A 21,749-nucleotide genomic window follows, 5' to 3' on the forward strand; every position below is an offset into this window, starting at 1 on the left:
AAAAAGTGTCATGGTGATTTTAAAAGAATTTTGTACATAGAGAACGTAAGCTTTATACAAAGAAGGTTAGATGCGAAAAATATGATGATAAGCGAAAAGTATGTCTTTTAAAATGATATCAAACAATTGAAAAAAAAGAATAGCCTAAAACGTGATTTTACGCTAAGTAGGCATGTTTAAAAAAAAAAATGTTTCCCAGTGCTTGTCTTTTGCTCGATGACAAATTAATCTTAAATTTAATTTGAAAATCAAAAACGTGCTTCTGGTTATAATCAAATGATTATTTTTATATTAACTGATTATTACTAAGTGAAACGATTATAACGAAAGGACTATTATTAGGTAAATCATGCTTAAAACTGAATAATAAATTGAAATTACGTTAAGTATCCTTCCTTGAACTCATAATTTGAGTACCATCCCAGAAACAAAATTATTTTGTCTCAGGCCAATGTTTCTCAAGCTTTTTATCCTTGACGAATCCTTGAAGCAATATGTGCACTTTAAGAACACCTATATAAACGTAGCATCTGATTAGAACTATGCATTTAACTTTTAATTACCTTATTCTTCATAATTTCTCACGGAACCAAAAGGGTCCTTGGAACGCCAGCTGTGAAAAGCTGACTTCGGCTAAATTCTTAGAAAAATAATAATGTTGTCAGCAATTTAATACAGATGGTGAGCCAAACCCATACTCCAATGTAACACAATTGACGTTACGTCGAAGATTAAAAAAAATTGAATAGGTTCTGTATCAGTTAACTGATAATGTTTCATTTCTCAGAAGTCTAGTTGACATGTAAACAGAGAATAGCAAAAATGCAGGTGTTTCGAAAGGAAGATCAGATTTCATGCATTAGCAAATTGTTTTCGTGGTTCTTAAATCTTTTATACAGGTAAAAGATATGTCGTTCTTATAACGAAAAAAATGAAAGATTTGATTTTTGAGTTCACTTATATTCAGTGTGTTACTCATACGTAAATGTTCCTCACAGCTGAATCTGTTTAAGTGCTTATGACGACAGTTTATTGTGCATTTAGCTTCACAGATCACCAAACTTAAATCATTGTGAGTGTTTTCTCTGAAAATTTGCTGAACTTCCTGTCTGCGCCAAACTTACAAGGATTCAAAAAAATTACAAGAATTGCTACAGCATTGCCTTGCAGAATTTTTGCGCAGGTAAAATGCTCACAGTAAGAAATTGAGAGGCTGATATACGTATTTTGATTTATGGTTGACTTAGGTTATTTGAGTACGCAAAGCCGTGAACAGTTTTGCCTAAGAGAAAGAAAGCCTTCGTGGATTACTTTCAGATGGAAACTTGCTCATATTTATGAGCTCATATTATCGTACTTCACGCGGGGGTAAAACCACGAAAACCAACCATGCAGCCAGACGGTTCGCATTGGTTTGAACCGAAGCACATTGAGTTTCCAGCATTCAGCGCTCTTAATCAATAGAATATGAAACAGGAACACATAGAACATATGAAAAGAAACTCATTTTTTTCATTATGAAAAGAGACATATAACAGTTTTTTTTTATTGTAGGAAATAACATTCTTCAGCTAAGTAAAATCTGGCTCTTACATTTGAAACAGCCTGTTTAGGGCACTCATATTAAGAAAAACGAGTCAAATGGACGTTTACAAACTAAATTATGTACGTGTTGATTGATTACTGTATTTTTTACCAAAATAGGCTTTTATAATGATAAATCACTTGCAATTATAGCTAATATAGTAATTATTAATAAAATAGTCTGTTATAGGGATAAATCACTAGAGCAAAAGTAGAAATGTTTCTTACCATAAAGTCTACTCGGTGTCCGCTCATTTCATTGGGGGCAGTACAAAAATGCTAAAAAATCCTTAGATTTGCTGTTTGGTGAACTAACACAAATGTCAGTGTTGTCATTGTGAGCCACAGATGTATTTCCTACTCGTGACTATTCAAGAGTTAAATTAAACAGAAAAGAATACCTATGAAGAAGATACAAGGTAGAGAAGAAAAAGATTTTAAGCGCCTTCTTCTTCAAAGACATCGCAATTATAAAAACCCATTCATTCTCCAGTCTTTGATGTTAGGCTTAAAGGCGTATGCAGTTGGCTTCGACGAGTGCACTATGAGACAAGATGAAGAAGAGATAGATAACAAATGCAGATAAATTAGATAATAAATATATAAACATGAAATAAAAATTGGGTAAAATAAGAAAGAAACGACGAGAAAGAAATATTGATTAACATCTACCATAAGGTTCAGATGTTTCTGCGTGCAAGTCCATAATTGATGGTCCCTCTGTTTGCATCCTGTCTCTAAAGTTATTAAAGTTCAAACTGTTAAATTTCGTTTGAAGTATATTTCATTCACATTAATTTGCAGTTAGTAACCACACTGGTTTTAAGCCTTCATTTTGTTCTAGTTTTATATAATTCATTGAGCTTCCTTTTATGTTAATCATGAATCTGCATTAAATGATACAGATTAAGACTTCATATTACGCGAAGTACTATACGAATAATTTGTGAAAAGAAAAGGTAATGTAATATAGTAATTATACCGATATTAGTGGCTGCTGTTCGATATATTCGGAACGGAAAAAGCTTTATAAATTTTTAAATTAGGATGTACGAATGAACCCTAATATCCCTATTAGTTTATCCAAAATACTCCAGTTGAAAATACTGGGTATTTGGCAAATCCTATCAGTGACTTCTGTCGCAATATTAAATGAAATTTTATTATACTCAAAACAGATAATACTGCTAACATATTCAAAACAAACAAGAAAAGGAAAATTTTCACATGAATATTAAATTTCAGAATTTCAGTTTGTTGCTTAGCCTTATATCCCATATCTTCTCCCTCCAAATGCATTTTTCGGAGAGATACTGCATTCGTATAAAGAGTATTTAGAGTTCAAATTCCAAATACCCAAATTAACAAAGAACCGCAGCTCATGCGGATATTTGACGGATCCGGATAATTTAGTTGCTTCTTCCCTGTTTTCAAATACTTATTCACTGTGATGTACATGATGGAATAATTTTTTAACGTATTTTTTATAAGGTATTTTCTTTCTCCTTTACGCGTGCCTTCGTAATTTAACTGGATAGCAAGTTCGACTAGCTTTGGGAGGTCTGGTGTTCTAATCCCCGCCAGTACATTGCATATTTTTCATGCTCGTCTAATGACTCTACAGTATCAAGAAGATGAAGATGTAAAATATTTTTATTAACAAAATACACAGCATATTATTTTTTTCTGATAGAATAAAGCAATAAATAAAATATCATAATTAAAACACAATACGATACATACTGAAAGACTTAAAGATAGCTGTCTGTAGTTATCTTTCGTTAGCCTTTTACTAGAATATATAGCATGTTGTTGTTTACATACTGCGAAGCAGAAACTCCTCACGTAGAGAGAAAACTGTTATAATATTACATCATCTGTGAATCGCTTTTTAGAACACTTGTTATAACTAAATTATTCAAAGACTAGGTAAAGAGCAATAACCTGCTCTATGACTAACTCATCAAAGTTCGTTATCATGACAAGCCGTTTAGTATCTATCCGAGTCATTTTAACTAAAATACTTACACGGTAAAAGCCTTTAAAAATCGTAATTTTATTCAGGTTTGAAATGACAGTGTTATCATATTTTTTTGGATTCGTTTAAGAACATTTTTAAAGCACTGAATTTTGGATTGTTCCAATATGTTCTTTGAGCTCACTTGTAACTTTATTTGAGAATCAAAGGTAAAAGTCTATAAGTAACATAATTTTAATTTTTTAAAACCTTTTTTGAGGTAAAATGAATTAAGCTTTCTCATAATGCAATCACAACCAGTATTAAACGATTTAATAATAAAACTACTCAATTTCGATTTCGATCATTTCCCCAAATTTCACAGTTCTTTAGCATTAGCAAAATTACCTCTGAAGCGATTTCAACCAGCCGCCTGCCTGCGTAAAATCAAGTGAAATTAAGAGAGTAAAATTTAGTTCAGTTATACTGTTGATTGAATTTAAATAGTAAGTAGTTCAACAAGCGCCTAGACTTAGAAGAAAAATGCTTATTTTCGCCGGCAATGTAGCGAAACGGAAACTTGAGAGTAATCGTAAAAGATTCAGAAACTCAAACGAATTACCATAATGCTCTTGATCTATTTTTGAGATATCTGGAGGAATGTACTTGCTATTGCTTTCAAACTTTTCTTGTATTACTTGCAACTGCCTCTTAACCAAATTAATGACATATTTATAGAGCCATAATGCTTCTTTTGAATTGCTTACATTTAAGTGGGTTAAACAAAAGTGTACCGAATTATATCTCTTGAATATTTTCATCATTACTTCAGTTTCTAAAGTTACTATAAAAGAGCTTTGATTGGGGATATTATATGAGGTAATATAATAATATTTATCTTAATAATTATTCGATTGTACAATATAATGTGAAATAATTCATATATGTATAATATATAATTTATATAATAGTTATATTATTAATCGTAATTATACAGTTATATGAGGTTATATAAGGAAACTCGTATGAAACATAAGGTATCAGTCTTTTCGGATTGAAAATAAATTATCAATTTAAAAATATTTCCATATGTATTTAATTATAAATTTTCTCTCTGTAATTATCGCCTAGAAAAGAAAATGTAAAACTACTGCAAATTGAAATTAGGATATATTAATACTTAGGAACGTATTAAAACCATTAAAAACTTGTAATACACTTAAAGAAGTTTTAAATTTGTAATGGTATGCTTAAAATAGGTAGAACAGAACATATACGGAAAAGCAAGCAAATTATAGCTGATTTCCCGGAAGAGAGCTGATTTATCAAGGTGAATTAACTCTCCTCCAAAAAATCTGCAATAAGTTGGGTATGATCGCAATTCGTCTCTTTCGTATGATTGAATGAATTCTTTTAATCGCGAAAAACTAATATATAAAATTTGTATGTAAATGAATAATTAACAATTTTTTAACATGAAGATCCGACGCCATCAGAAAAACATGATCAATCCGCATGACTTAATAATTCTGATGACGTCACTAATGCGGCACCTAAACCGAAACTTTGACGTACTAACTAATTCGGAATTTGAACTCAGAATTTAAAGAACTGAAACTTTCTCTTAATAAGCAACTTAAAAAACAACTCTTGGAGAGCTTCTATGTTGGATAACTGTACACTTTTGCTTCAGCTTTCTCGCCGTTAAGACGCTACTTCGCTCGCCGAAGTGTCCCTTTGCTTCTGCTGACTCTATTGTTCTAAAAATATAATGTGTGTAAAATTGTGGGTGATGATATGCAATGAAAAAGAATATGTGTCCTAATATTTAGTTATTAAGGAACGACATTATGTGTGGAATTTACGGCTCTGTCTTCCACTGTCATTTTTCTATCTAGGCAATAAAGTCTGTCTAAGTTCAACGCAAAGAACCATCGTCAATCAGTTGCAGCTTTCTCCAGGTCATCTCATTACACCATACATACACACATATATATATATATGGGGTCTATTATTTTAGCTAATGCATTAAATTCTTTTCTGTGCATTCTATTTCTTCCGTAAGCTCTTTCCAGAATGCAAATAAGGCTGAGTTTAAGTAGCAAACGAATTTGAGGTTTAGCAGGTGCCGTGGCAACCACCCAGGATAACTGTTTAGCATGAGATTCCTGCTTAGTTCACCTGCGTATTTGGTGATTGAAAAATCTTACTTGTTAGTGCGCAAGATTTGATTTTACATTAGCTGAAATTGAGTTATTCACTCGTTAAAAGTTAGCTTGCAGGTTGTACTTGTTTAAATACTTGTGTTCCTGAAAACCCGCAAGTAGTTACATCTAGTAATTGTTATACTACGATATGCAATTTTAATAAACCTTTCAGTTCTTAGCTTTACTTTGCTTGCGTTACTGAAGTTTAGTTAGAACGCTAATTGTGCTTAATATTATATATTCGCCTTTATTTTTGTAGTGCGACATTCATTATGTAGCTAATGCGACCAATAGATTTTAAGATAAAAATGAACATTAATGAACGCGATATTTTACATTAAAAAATTAAAACGCTGAGCCAAATCATTATTCTAGATCAATAACGTATAATGTTAGAGATCCCTTTTAGTAAGTATAATAAATAAATAACACAACTGTGCAATAAAATTATCAATAGGATACTTTACAAACTAAGCCTTTAAATATATTATAAGTATAGCATTTGTTCACGTTATTAAAATATAAATTGTTACAAAGCGGTCTTACAGATTTAAATCGATCAATTTGTTACGCAATTTCGATAACAATTTGAAAGATAAATTAAAGATCTTACGCCCCGTCTAAAGGAATCACGTTTACTACTTGCTGTTTGCTAGTTCAAAAAGAGACTTCTTCGAAATTAAACTAAAGATCTGATCTGCCGAAAACAAAAGATTTCAACTCACTTTTCCAGCCGATAAATGCACATGCAACATAACGCAGATAAATGTATCGAAAGATTCCAGTATTGGTATTTCTAACCTGAAAGCTAGTTCGTAGCGAGTCCTTAGCTTCGTAATAAATTTCTTTTGCAATGAATAAATGTGTTATAAAATACCATTTAAATTTCATAAAAACATTTAAATTTTAAATAAAATTAAATACTTTTTAAATATTTCTGTAAATAAAATACTTTTTTTTTTTTTTTTTTTGCTATCGAAAAAAGTACTTGATACTTGATAAATAATTTAGAAATTTCGGCAGCTTTTTTGCCATTAATTTAGTAAAAAATTCATGCGCATCAAAGAGGAAAGATGACTTTTGAGTATAATTACTGAAAGTAAGAAGAGAAACACACCTAAAAACTTTTATTAATTTATATTTTACTTTATCTTAAATATCTTTTTTAAGGAAAAGTCATAAAAGTATTATTACAAGAAAATAAAAATTACATAAAAATCGAAATAGTAATAAACATTATACTGTGTGAAACAGATCATGAAAACTTTTCATTGTGAAACCTCTCATATTAACTCACACTTGGGAAAAGAACTGGGAGGATGATGAACGATAACGATAAGTTATGTGATACAGAATCGAAAGCACTGAACTAAATACGATCTGTAACGCCTGAATGAACAATTAACAGTGGTAAAGGCAGATATGGCTCGGAAAGTGGCTTAATAATACACTTCACAGTTGAAAAAAATTATTAATGTTTTTTCTTGTCTCGGTTTTTATCTCTATATTTCATAGGTAATAAAATCCGAATATTTTCTCGCTAAATCATTTAAAACCGATTAAAGATATTTCAGGAGAAGAATTCTTTATCTTTTTTATGCTAATATGTACCTTCAAAGTTTCTATTCACATAAATTTATTTGATGGAAAATCTATAGTTGTGTAACTTTTGTCATTCACGTTGTTTTTATTTTCCTGTTCTAAATTATGGTGAATCCGTAAAGCATATTTTTGACTTAACTATTTTCTGTTTGGTAGACTTTTTTGCGCTCTAATTCTCTGATAAATTGAGACATGAATGTCTTTAGTTTTCTAAAATTCAAATCTAGCACCTTTGGGAAACGTTTTTAGTAATATTTTCATAAATGTTTTAATTGAAAAATAAAACTAAACCAAAAGATTTTGTGCAAGGTCTAATATATGATGCTATAGTAATCTTTTGTTAATTATAGTAAGATATTTTAATTTATATCAATTGGATTGATTATTAAAAAAATCTGATAGCTTTAAGATTTTACATTACGCTCCTTTTTTAACGTTTTGTGTGTTACCTTTATTTACTAAATATCATGTTCTTCGCGCTTAAATAAATTCAGTTCAACAGTAATATCGCAAAATAATTTCAAAATGAGCATATCTTTGGAATTTCCGATACACAGCCTCGCGAGCTGGAGATAAAAATGTTTTTTTTTTTTTTTTTTTTTTTTTTTTTTCCGTACAGTGTTGCCATTGCTCGCTTTGAAATCGTTGAGTTTGTTAATCAAAAATTCGTTAAAGTTTTACAAAATATGAAATCGATCATAAAACAAATTCCAAATTTCAAATTTGATCTTCCACATGCCCATATTCGTAGGAGGATTACATCATTCAAAATTGGATGGCTCTATGTACCGTTGTTTTATCACAATGCCAGAAACATGCATACATTTATACAGATTCTTCATTATTTAATTTCTTTAAATATAAGACAGGGCGATAATATATGGTGGCAACGATTTGAAAAGTAATACAGCCTTTTAAAGTTTTCAACGCAAAATCGTAAAACGAAAACAGCAGTCCTTCAGGGACAAAGCCCCTTTGGACTAAAAATAAAATTACTGAAAACTGCTTTTATTGCTTATAAATTGCTCCATTTGTTAATTGTAGATGGATCAACTTCGAAAGCTAATTCAAAGATCTTTTTTTGCTGAATGGCAATACTTCGAAAACTAGTTAAACCCGATATACATGGAAGATAAATTAAACAACGTTTTATGGTGATTTTACAAATTCCTAATTCCATAAAACGCTTTAAATATTCATAGCAATTTAACTAGGTAACAATAGCGAACTTTATTTTATTAAAATATAATCAAACCCACCGAGTTTTTATCTTTACATTATCATTACAATATCTTTGCATTATTTCGCAAATGATCAGTGTGTCCACTGTTGCTGACAGGACAAGACATACATGCAATATCTCTTTTCATCTCTTCCCTTATATGTCAATATCCCATGAGTGACCACAGCAACAACATGTGCACCGCCCTGTTTTCATGATGTTAATGAAACAGGCTGTTTTAGGCCCGTGTTCGAATTCTTGAGAAGGAATACAGTTTCTAAGTACGTAGTATGTTTGCTGCATGGGGGCAATTAAAATAATATCGAGCCGAAAGCTATCTAGAGAGGTTGAGGGAAATGGAAAATGGATGTGAGACCCTCATATTTACTCTTGAGGGTGGAAGCATCCTCTTTCAAAACTGAGAAGAAGCTGGTAAATCCGTACTGTTAAACCTATAAGGTGCCCAAAGCTGAATTTTCCTAATTGTTCCTTTTAGACATGTAAAACATCTTTCTAGTAAGTGCAAAAATATGGTGCATGCAGTATATGCGAAATTTGTTGAGATTCTCAAGAATAAATTTATTGGCTCAGATCCCTCTTCACTGTCTATCTTCGAGTAAATGTTAAGCTTCTGTGCACCGATTGAGAAAGACAGTACAAAATAAAAAGCTCTCCATGTTGTCTTCCGATAGCTTCATCCAGGAACTCAGATTACAGCATATGTAGCTGATCTAAATAAAGTTATTATTATTACTATTATATCTAGAAATTTTCTGCTTAAAACTAATATTTTCTCCCTCCTTTCTGCATGCCTTCGTGGTGTAACGGTAGCACAGCGAGTATTTAAGAGGTCTAGGTTTTCACGTCTCCAGCATAAAAAAAAAAAAAAAAAAAAAAAAAAAAAAAAAAAAAAACAATGACTCTACAGTGGCGTCAGAACTAAAAGGCGGTGGATGATGATTCTTCACCACCGGGATTTGGTGATTGGATTCCCTAATACCCAGTCGCCCTTTAAAAGGGTGAGTTTATAAGGTATTTTCTCCCTCCTTTCTGCAAAAGTTCGTGGTGTAACGGTAGCCCCTTCGGTGCGTATTCGAGAGATCATGGTTCAAGTCCCGGCGAAAGCACTGCTCATTTTTCACGTCCCAGCATCAGAAAACCTAATCACTCTACACATTGATTTACTAAAATATAACGAATATTTAACTAATTGAAATTTTTGTTCTATGCTCACAATATTCAAATTGGTTTGAGCACTTTGGGGAATGCAAAAAAGTACAATATTATGTTGTATATTTCAGAAACAATTTGCCTAGTATACTTAAAATAGCATTAAACTATCAATTATGCAAAAGAATTTCATGCACATTTCACAAGTATCCGAATTACGAAGTATCCGAACCAGAAATAGGGCTTAGGAAAAACTAAGTAGCTTTATTAGGGTTATATTTGATGATGCTTTGAAACAAAACTTAGGAGCCTTCGTTCCGATTTAAGTGCCAACCAGCGGTTGAGCGGTAATGTTGCTGAATACTGGTAGACCGAACGCTAATAGTTTGGTCCAGGATTCTAATCTCGGCGAATGGGCTGAGCTGCATGGACATTTTCATCTTTTCTCCATGGGTAACGTGTAAATGAGCCAGTTCTCTTATCAAGTCTTCCACGAAAGCATCCCCCCCAGTGCTTTGCCATAATCAAATAAACCAAAACCAAACAGTCGTCCTGATGTAAAGTAGATATTGCAAAACAAAAGTTGTGGTTTTGGCGACCGATGGTTTGGTATTTAATAAAATAGCTCGTGTTATATAATCTGTGGCTGGCCCCGAAAAACATTAATATGCTAATCTCTATATTATTTACGTGTAATGTTTGACATTTTAAAAATAATGAACATTTTACTAGCTGGAATTTTTTGCTTAACGTGGAGGACAGGGAGACGTATACAATGCTACGTTTTATGTCTAAGAAATTCTCTTATCCACGAAGTTGAGAATATATTCATAAACTATATGCATATTTTTTTGCTTCTTGTGAAAATGGACATATAGCTGTTGCCCTCGAAATCGATAGAGTCTTGACTAAAATCTATGCAAAACACAAGACAGTTTTATGTTCTTATACTTTAAGAGAAATTTTATACTTGAAAAATGCATTTCTAACTTAATATTTATGGAATAAAACTAATATTTATGGAAATAAAACTATACTCACTTTTTCCGAACATGCTATATATGGAGTGATAATTTGGGCCCAGACCAGAACAATGAGCCTTTGTTTTTCTTTGTCATGAAAAGCAGGTGGATAATTTTTTGGTTTTAGTCGTTCACCTAGAACATGCGATAAAAGTGATATTTCTTATTTCTGTAAGGGCAGTTTCTGTAAGCGGATCATATTACTGCATACCACTGCGCTACGGCCCTGCTATGCTAATCTGAAGTACCAGGCTCAACGCTTGGAGAGTCTCTCAACGCCTACATTTCTTGCTTTCATAAGAGGAGAATCTGGTTTATGTGCCACCCTGATGGCATGGTTGTAGGAGAGCAGTCTAATCATAGTGTTACCCTGGATTCGAATCCCGATGAAGATATGGATTATTATATGTGTATATAGGGTGTTCTGTCAAGAATTCTGCATAGCTAGATTCTTCTCTTGCTGTACTTAAAAAATGCACCTGGTTTAAGGGCTGAAAATCTCTATTGGAATATCGGTATTTACATATGTTTACATAGAAAGATGTTTAAAATGTTTACCGTACATATCGAGGCATCTATGCGCGCACCATGGAATGACACGAAGCTGTCGTTATCCATCAAGCCGTCCACCCGATGCCAAAGTGATCCGAAGGTTGGACGACAGACTGAGAAATACTGGAAGCATCCACCCGATACACAATCTCCACGAGTTGGCGGAAAATTGCACGGCGGACTTACGCCAGTACAATAGAGATGCAATACTTGGCAAGTGGAAGAAACTCCCGAGTTGAGCACACGTGCACTTGTCAGGAAGGATGAACGTGAATAGCAGTACGGTCAGAGTTTCATTTGACATATCTTGTGAACGGATGAAGTATGATTCACACGTGACGAAGTCTTCAATAATCACAACAACCATATGTGGCTAGAGTCCAATCTCCATGCAATCCGCCTGCAGAGACATCAGGTATGTTGGTCTATAAATGTGTGGGCCGGCATATTAGGCCGTCTCGTGATTGGACCATATCTGCTGCCTGGGCGGCTCACGGGATATTCACACTTAGTAATTCTTCGTGATGTATTAATCGATTTCCTAGATGGCATACCTTTATCGGCAATGCACGGCTACGGTTTCAGCCTTATGAAGCTCCTGTGCATTTCGGTGTTCCTGTTCGTGATTGGATGTATATGGAATGCCCAAGCCACTGGAGGAGGGGTCCGATTTTATGGTCACCACGATCTGACGTCTTTGGATTTCTTCCTACGAAGCCATTATCACAGAAAGTGACTTAATTACTTGTCTTCATGTTGCGTGTACTTTGGTGGATTTCATACTTCTGCAAACAACTGCACTCAGCTGTTCCGCGGCGCGAGCATGCTTGCCTCGATATGCACTGTAGACATTTTGAACATTTTCCTATGTAAACATTTGAAAATACCGATGTTCATGTTTCCAAAAAGTTTTTTTTTTTTTTTTTTTTTTTTTTCCTTTGCACCGAATACTGCATACTTTTCTTTCACATTTATCTCGAAAACTATGGGTAGCGCAGGTATAGCTCTTTTGATATTTTTATATGTATTCCAAACTAGGAATTTGAGTGGTGTTGATGGAATACTCTGTAGAGTCTATGCTAAATGCAGCAAAAAAGTTCTTTGAGATGAGACTCCTCTCGAAAGGTTGATAGAAGGGGAATAGAAGGGGTTGATAGAAAGTGAGTGACATATTTGTGATGGGTCAGCAAGATTACGAATTTAATATTCATTTGTAAGTGGATGCAGAAATTTCAGATTTTATTCTAATAAAAAAACTATTTTTAAGATGAAGATAAAATTAATTAATTAGACTTCAATTATTATAACATTACGATTTTTCTTACATTCTATGCAATATTTTCACGTTTCATTTTTAATATAAATTTTCAAAGGAAAATCAATATACGCATTTTCAATCTGTATCTAATATTAATTGATGAACAACTCAAATTTCCGGTATTTTGTGTGAAAATGCATTATTCTTTTACTGGTATGAAAAACTAATCCTTGGCCTTTAGACATACCTTGCAAAAATTTGTATCGCTGTAACGATAATGTAGGGTGTAATATTTTCTGTTTTTAAAAATGACAGACACTTCTGCCAACTCTGCATTTGAAAATGGAAATAGAATCTTAAGCTCTATATCACTCGTCGTAACAATTTATTTATTTCACGAATTTAGACTGTTGCCTTTACATTCTTGATTTATGGCCGTCATCTTCGATCATTAAGTTTCTTCAAATAATACCCAAATGAGCTAAATTTCCTGCGTGTGGGCCAGGCTACGAATACGCCGAGCCATTGTTAATACATTTTTGTTTTCATTCTTTTTATAAAATAATAAAATCATCTGGATTTTATGCACCAACAAGTAAGACATCATATGATATCTTATCAGTTGATCATAGAAAGCATGCACAGCAGGTGTTCTTATTTGATTTGTGAGAGGCTGTTAAATGCTGTCAATCAGTAATGCTTGTTAATAATGAAAATGCAGAAATTGCTCAGAATTTTTCACGTAAAAAATTTAAAAAATAGGAGTCGAATGTTCTCGAGAACTTCTCTCCATGAGAAACGCGGATAAAAATTGTTATTCTAATGATATCAAATGAAACCTGGTTTTAATCATTACGACCCAGAATCGAAACAAAAGCGTATGAGAATGTTTTTCTAGAATTTGTTTTTTCTGTGTAGAAAATAGCGAAATTAGTTTTTGACTAATTTCGCTATTTATTTCGCTATTTCGAAATTCTGACTAATTTCGCAGTTATTAAGCTTAATACTACTTATAGAAAAAAAATTAGTTTTTTTCTATAAGTAGTATTAAGCTTAAACTGCTTTGCACACGAACACAATCATCCTAGATTACTGTTTTCCAAAATTTTCTTAATAAGACTTTCCAGAGTTTTTTCCAGCCTTTGCAGCAAAGACATTTTTGACTTTCGTGTAGTAAAATAATTATTGAAAAGTTTATTTTTAGTTTTAATTAAATTAATCTTTCGAAAAATTGAGTTTCTTTTTTAAGAATGTCTGCTGAAAGTGTCTGTTAAATTGTAGAAATTTTATCTGTGTCCCTAATCATGAATTTAAGTGGGGAAACTTTTAGCGGTTCCTTTACTCTTATCCATCTACGCTCAAGCTATTTTTATGCAGATTTGCATAAATTTAAGTATTTTTAAGAATTTTACCGTGCGAATTTTTAGTTATATAAAATTCAAATATATGTCTCTCCTTTCAAATTAGCATTGAAATAGATCAGCATTAAGCTAACGATATTTTCTTAACCTAGAAGAAGAGAAAGCAGTATATTTTAATAACATTCTTTAAGGATATGGGGCATTATTCTGTGTTATTTTCGTTATAAAGAAATGAAAAACTTTTGAAGAGAATTAGATTGCAAATCCTCATTTTACTTCCTTGTACGAAGTCAAGGAAATATTGTAATCATGAAAAATTTTGGGTATCCTATTTCAACGCAAATATCCATTTTGACCGCTGTTGAATCCATTTGAAGGATTTTTGTTTGCGTGAAATCTGTAAGGAAGGACAGAGTGAAAGACTTTTTTCCCCCAAATGGATTGTAAAATGAATCTGAAGTGGATTCAGAAAAGATTTTTTCGTGATATCTGTATGTACGTTTGTATGTATCTCGCATAATTAAAAAATTATTAGCCGCAGAATATCGAAATTTTATATATGGGACTGCTATAACATGTAGTTGTGCACCTCCCTTTTTTGTTGCAATCGGCCGCACTAAAAATGTATATATGTATATATCCACTATATACATGCGACATATTCAGGAGCAGGAATTTTGATTGCGTAGAAATGTTGATCCATAATGACTAGGACATTGAAGACGAAGGTAGAAAATCTTCAGTTTTATTTTCAGTTATACACAACTCGGCACATTAAATACGCCTGTTCCAAAAGGCTTATATTTTTGATAACTTTGTAGCAAGAAAGCAGCATCAGGCAGACAGCAGTGTAGCTAGGCCAAAGCGTGGAAAGCAAGTGCGTAATGTTCAGGATGAAATCTCAAGTCAGACTGAGTTAGTTTTGGTTCTCAATACATTCTGGTTAGACAATTAATATTGCTCTAAAATTACTATTGGCTGATTTAGTTCCATTTACATCATCATAATTACGTAAGAATCATAGGACATAGAATAGTCTCGAAATGACGCAGAGAGAGGTTACTATTTTTAGAATAGAGAAGGGAAATTTACGTTGCTAATTTAATCTTTTATATATTCTTTATTTTTCTTACATACATATATACACATGTACATATTGGTAAATTGTGCATTTTGTGCTTTAAAAGTGATTGAATTATGTTGTTCTTATGTTCCGGTTGAAGCTTGTATGCCTTTAGTTAATTTGCATGCAATAGTCGTAGAACTATCAACAATTTAAGCAAGTAGCGGTAGGCCTAACGAGACCACCATTTATTTACATTTGAAACTCTTAGTAGAATAGTGAATTAAGTCAGTTAGGCCTTATAAGGAAGTCATGTGGTATCTAGATCAGATTTTATAATTATGTCGAAATCATAAGTATACCAAGATCGACAGAAAATGCTGTTTGAAATCAGGTAAACCAAATATTTCTAAAGAAATGCTATTTACATTGTTATACATCCAGGTCATTTTCAGCCAGTGTTTACTAATGATACTTGCCATATTCAGTGTTTGTTTTGATATATTTTTTACTTTTCAATGGATCAAATGTTACATGATGTTTGTAACTGTAATTAAAATTTTTGCACCATAATATTCTTCAATCATTTGTCGTTTTATTCATTTCTAACTGCGTTTCTAGTCACTGAAAATTCCGCGAAATTAATGTTATTGAATTCTGGATTACTCTGAGATTTCTTTCTTAAAATTCCACCGAAAAAAAGGACTGAAGAAGACTGCCTACTTTTTTTTTTTTTTTTTTTTTTTTTTTTTTTTGAACACATCGAAGGAAACTTCTTCGAAGTGCTTTTTGTTTACATTTTGAGGATATCGTGTCAAAAAGAAATTTTTACCAAATGAGAAAAGCATTTCTCAAAAGCCTCTGGTGTTCACAGATCCAGTAAAATGAATACATAGTTATTTCGTGAATAAAGTGTTTTCTTTATTAAAGAAAGACGCATATACTTTTGTGGTGTTAATTTACAATGAAATAATGTTATAATACCAAATTTTCTGCTACTTGTGTTTGTCCTTCTAAATAGCTCATTTTACATAATATTTTTTTCTTTAATTTCTGGTGGACTAATTCCGAAACTAGCATACCTGTCGTAAATGATTGGCTTAAAATTACATCATGTGCCAAATTGAAGTCTGCAGATAAAGATTAGATTGCAGTTTTTTTCCCTCAATCTGAGGATCTTTTAACATTTTTAAACAGTAAATTTTTGAAATACTAGACGGTAATCTAAAATTTTACTTCATTGCAGTCTCTTTTGAACCCATTTTTTTTAAACAATGGTCTTTATAAACTGCACTATTATACATATGCGTCACCAGTTATGAGCTTAAAAGTTTAAGCGTGTGAAAAAAAATAATATATGCTAGAGTATCCGTTTACCTTTACTTCATTATTGGCAAACCAAATATGGTTTCTGAGATAGAGTTATGACTTAAAATTATGACATTTGAGAAAATTTATGAACAAAAGAGAACCCGCAAACCCATAATTTAAATTATATTCGGTGAAATACCAAGTAAGATGCTCTTGGTATGTTGAGTCTTTTGAATAATTTAAATCCTTACAACTGTAAACTGCTGATAATTCATAATCCTTCTGTTTGCATTCCTTTTAAGCGTGAGTATATTGTCTATTGTTTCCCTGAGAGATAAAATGCTATTTCGTTTTAGCCAAGGATAATGTTTATCGTAAGAAGATAAGGTAGATTTTGTAATAATACTATTTCCTTACAAAAGCTTGAGTAAAGACTAGAAATAATTAACCCAAACTGGCGTTAGCTCACAAGGGCTACTATAGTCTCAAAACGGCATTTTTCGTGGAACCATTTTAAATGTCCGAATCACTTTTCAAATTGTTTCCACCAAATATTTCCGCCCTGTATTATATTTAAAGAAATAAAATAACGAAGAATCTGCCCGAATGTATGTATGTTTCTTGCACTGTGAAACAACAACGGTACCTAGAGTCATCAAATTTTGAATAACATAATCCTCCACCCGAGCATGGTTACCTGGAAGCCCGAATTTGGAATTTGTTTTATTGTCTACTCCATATTTTGTAAACCTTTAACGAGTTTTTATTAAAAAATACTCACCGATTTCAAAACGAACAATGACAACAGTGTAGGGAGTAAAACGTTTTTATGTCCAGCGCTCGAGACTGTCTATCGGAAATTCTTAAGATATGCCTATTTTAAATATTTTTAGCCCAATGTGGCGTTAGCCCAAATGCTTTCGAAACATGTTTGTAAAAAAAAAAAAAAAAAAAAAGAGTTTGAAAGTTTGGGGTAATATAAAATTGGAAAGAGTTGAGAGTAAGCATAATAAGAATAACGAGGAGCACAGTATAATGATGAAGAGACACTGGACGATACAGCGCGTGGAAGAAAAATATCAGGACTAATGAAAAGAGTGTCGCAGAGGAAACGAAGACTGAAGTTGAACGTTTTTCTTAGTACCACAAATAGTATCTTGGCAGTGGTAAGAGAACCGTATGAAGTTGTTAAGAGAATTAGGATTTATTTTTGTTACCTTTTTTTTTTTTTTTTTTTTTTTTTTTTTTTTTTTCTTCCCCAGTTTAATACAATGTTCATAAAAAGAGACCAAGATTCGTTATCTAAGTATTTTATTTGTGGACCATAATGCAACATAAGTAATTACTCTGATGAGTAATAGCTGTGTACCACATTCATAATTGACGCTTAAAGTGTCTTCTATATGGTCTTAAAAGGCCGTTAATAAACACTTCGACATTTTTAGATTCTGTATGAAACTCAAATAATTTATAATGTTTAATAAGTTTGTTACTAAGTATTGTTGAATAAGATGATTGACAGCATTGCAATGCACAGTTTTTGTGTTTTTAATGTTTCATCTGTTTAGCAAATCTGTATCATTAAACAGATATTATAAATTAAATGCTTATTCTGTTAGGAAGAAGTTGCGCTGGACACATGAGAGTTACCAACCATGCTATGAAATTCATTCATGTTCTGGTCGATTGCTAAATTAGATTATTTTCGAAGGAAAAGATCATTGAGTTTTTGATAAAAATTTTGCAAATATAAATTTACTAAATTTTAGATCAAAAGAGTATTTAGGTACTAACATATCTATGCTGCAAATTTCATATCGATATCATAGACACATGTAAGAACCCGTTTTAGAAATTCTGCATTTTTCTGAGTTTTATAGTTCTTAATATTTTAAATAATTTAATTTCTTATAAATCGAAAGATGTTTAACGAAATATTTTAAAATGTTTTACGCTCATTGCTAATAACACGTCTTAAAATTGTTTTATGTTTTTTTATTAAATTAGTAGAAGTTTTATAAAAAAAAATATTAAAATTCGCAAATATCTAAAAATAGAGAATAAATGCATCGTCAGTTAAATAAAACATCAGAATAGAAAAGGAATTGACTCATACCTATATTAGAGATTTTAAGACAATAATTAACATTACATAAGCTTAGTACAGAAACAGATTCTTGGAAGCCATAGTTTAAAATTAAAATTTAAAATACAATGAAATGTTCTTTTAAAAATCAAACTCTCAAAGACTTTTTTAAGTGAAGGTGGTACAAAAATGCAATGCTTGTTAAAATGTGTTAAGTATTTTAGAGATGTATTGGTATTTTACAAAATTCTAAACGATCAGGAAATATGTTTCGCTAGAAATTTATGAAACACAAAATTAGTAGATGCATAATAATGTTAATAAATGTTTTTCAAACTCTATTCTCGTGCATTGAGTTGAGAAATCCTGTATAATTTTCCTAAACTATTCGAATAAATTTTGTGATAACTTTGTACGTGCAAAGGAAAAAATTGTAAGATTCTTAAAATATGCATTTCATTTCATTTTCAGGTACCTTTAATTTTCCTCTTGGCTGCACTATTTCAAGAAATATCCAGCGTCAAAGTAGTTGTTATTCGTGAAGATCCTAATGACAAATCAGTAGAAAGTAGCAGGGAGGGAACAAGTCATGAAGAATCCGAAGAAATTGATATGCTAATGGATCTTATTGAGAAAGAAGCTCGTGACCGCAAACCTGCACCCGTGACAACAGTGCGGGTTGTTAAGAGGAAACCTAGTAAGGAAATGATATCAGAGCACAGCTTTCGGAAGGAAAAGATCGAAAAGCCCAACGAATACAAAGAATACCACATTCATTATCATAATCATCAACATAAAAGTGCTGGAGAAAAGCCATCTCTTAGTGTCAGTGATGCTCATCTCCATCCTGTAATTTGGGATTCTCCCTTTTCACATGTCACTGGATTTAAAGACTATGAACCGCTGTCGAAACCATATCGTCTACCCTCAACACCATATTATAAAAGTCCTAAAGTAAGAACTTTTAAGGACTTAGAGCTGTTCCTGCAATCGAAACTTCGAAATGTGGATACGAGTGGAAGGAATTATGAAACTAAGAGGCCCAGAGAAACATATCACGAATATGATGCGTACGAAGAACAAGCAGCGCTGAGGTCAAAAAAAGTTCGTGGAAATCCTTTCGACCGTTTGAAGGAATTTGATGAGTTTCTAAACTCTGATTGCGAGACGGAAGACATTAATGAAGATTTTCCGAATAAGGGCAGATTTGAAACATTCACTGATTTCTCAAATATCGAGAGCCCAGACCCTAAAGATGAGCCACCAGAAAACGACGACGAAAACAAGAAAGATCGTGCCATAGATATAAAAGATTTCGCCATCGTCATCAAAACGAAACCTCGAACAAGCCCTTCAAAAGATCAGATTGAAAACAAGCCTCAAGATGCCTACAAGGAGGAACACACAGATGTAAATTCGAAAACTCAAACAAGGGATACTACTTTTGGAGTTCAAAGAAATCCGCCATTTAAAATGCCAAGAATTTTAGAAGCCCCGGGAGGAGCTCCAAAGTATATCGAAAGATTAAATTTAATGAAATATGCAGACCAAGAATACAGAAATGCTGTTCTACGAAATAACTTACCTCATAACTTAAATTCTTTAGAAAATGAACGCATGAAGCTTCTCCCGTTAAATCGAGTGCCAAACCGTATTTTTTCAAACTTTCAACGTAGAAGCCCCATTAATGGATGGCTCATTCGAAGGCTTTTAAGGCGATAATTTTAGTGATGCTTGCTAACTTTAAAAATGTCGTTGATCGATGTATTTTTCTTCAAATCTGAGAACACTGATTCTCAAAGCCAAACACTGGTAATTCTTAAAATGTTTGGCACTAGATATGCCAAATAATGAACTGAAAGTTTGTATATAGGAGTAAATTATGTGGTTGTTTCTGAACAGAAATTGCTTTAGACTAATCTCAACAACGAATTGAATCTGATGATGAAAATTTACCAAAGGTTATGGCAGTGCTCACGAAACATCACGAAATGTTCATCACGAAGCATTCACACTTTGCTGCTTTGAGAAGAAAGCGGAAGAGAAAAAAGTATGTAACTTGGGCTTGTAAAAAGAAATGTTTCATTTGAGGGAATCAGATTCGAAATGCAGGATAATAAATTGAAATTTAGGTTCTGTCTAACCCTCATTCGTTTGAATTGCATTGAAGTTGAATCTGATGTTGAAAATGTACCAAGGTTTACAGCATGGCTTCTTAAACATCGAGAAATATCCATCACGAAGCGTTCACACTTTGCTGCTTTGAGAAGAAAGTGGAAGAGAAGAAGATTATGTTATGAGGAAACAATGATAAATAAATAGACTTAATTATTAAAAATTAATTAATAATTACAAATAAGCATATTCATCTACCAACCCGCAGACGAGTGCTAAACCACGCAATTGGAATAAAGTTGTTAAATTTATTACTTGTGCTTTATACTTGACATGACACTTGTGCAACTTTTTAATTCAATAAAATATTTCACAGCATTAAAAGATCAAATATAGAGTAATATGGCAGAAATAAAAAAATTAATCCAGTCATTAAATAATAATGTAATTGTTTTTTATGTGTGATTATAAAAATATTACATATAGAAGCTACAAGCGGGACAAATATTTACTTTATTTTTGACAGGAATGTAAATGGAAATACAGTTCAGTTCTTAATGTAAAATTTACTGTTGTTACATGATGCCTTTTTGTGGTAAATAAATACTTTTTCAGTTGGCGTTGAAAATGTCTTTTTCTTTTTTCTCCCCTATTCTTTCACTTTTTTTTTTTTTTTTTTTTTTTTTTTTTTTTTTTTTTAAATGAAGACAGAGATCATTCCAGACACTTTTTTAAGTTTCTCAAAATCTAATTTGGAAACGTTCTCTGCTTCACCAGTTTTTTCTGAAAGAATAGTATTCTGCTTCTTGAATTTCTGCAGCCAGTCATTTGAACACGAAATGGCAGTCTATCTAAAGTTTTTGGTAAATTCATTGCCTTCATCGGAAACATTTGTGTAGATATTGGAAGACTGCGACATTTTTGAATAATGCATCATTTCACCAATGCTTTTCAACATCCTTAAGCTCGGTTTTGGTCACCTTTTCTCGGATATCCAAATTTTTTCCATAGGTAGAAATTGTCGAATGCCAATTCTTCTACATCGTACAATTGGAAACCATGTAGAAAAATTGTAGATTTGTCTAATCTGTATTCTTGTTAGATATTCCATTTGGCAACATCCATTGTGTGTTTTTAGAATATGACTCACCCTATCTTCAATGCAGAACGCTATAAGTTTACAGCTTGGGGTACAGATATATTTTTGACACAGAAAATTTCTTTCGTATAGAGTGAAGA

The 21,749-nt window shown here is 32.2% G+C and overlaps 1 protein-coding gene across 2 annotated transcripts in view; it reads left to right on the forward strand.

Moving 5' to 3' along the window:
* The window catches only part of LOC118203508 (uncharacterized), a 42,844-nt gene extending 21,714 nt beyond the window's left edge, over positions 1-21,130 (forward strand). For both annotated transcript variants that reach the window (XM_085825166.1, XM_035375790.2), the window contains exon 2: positions 18,867-21,130. In XM_085825166.1, the coding sequence (XP_085681292.1) occupies positions 19,008-20,117 (1,110 nt within the window). In that variant the 5' untranslated portion in view covers positions 18,867-19,007 and the 3' untranslated portion in view covers positions 20,118-21,130. The remainder of the gene's footprint in view (positions 1-18,866) is intronic.
* Positions 21,131-21,749: the final 619 nt, after the last annotated feature.

The sequence above is a fragment of the Stegodyphus dumicola genome, chromosome 1 (assembly GCF_044657685.1).
Source record: "Stegodyphus dumicola isolate Sdum_Otavi_A_Nest chromosome 1, ASM4465768v1".
NCBI classification, from domain to species: Eukaryota; Metazoa; Arthropoda; class Arachnida; order Araneae; family Eresidae; genus Stegodyphus; species Stegodyphus dumicola.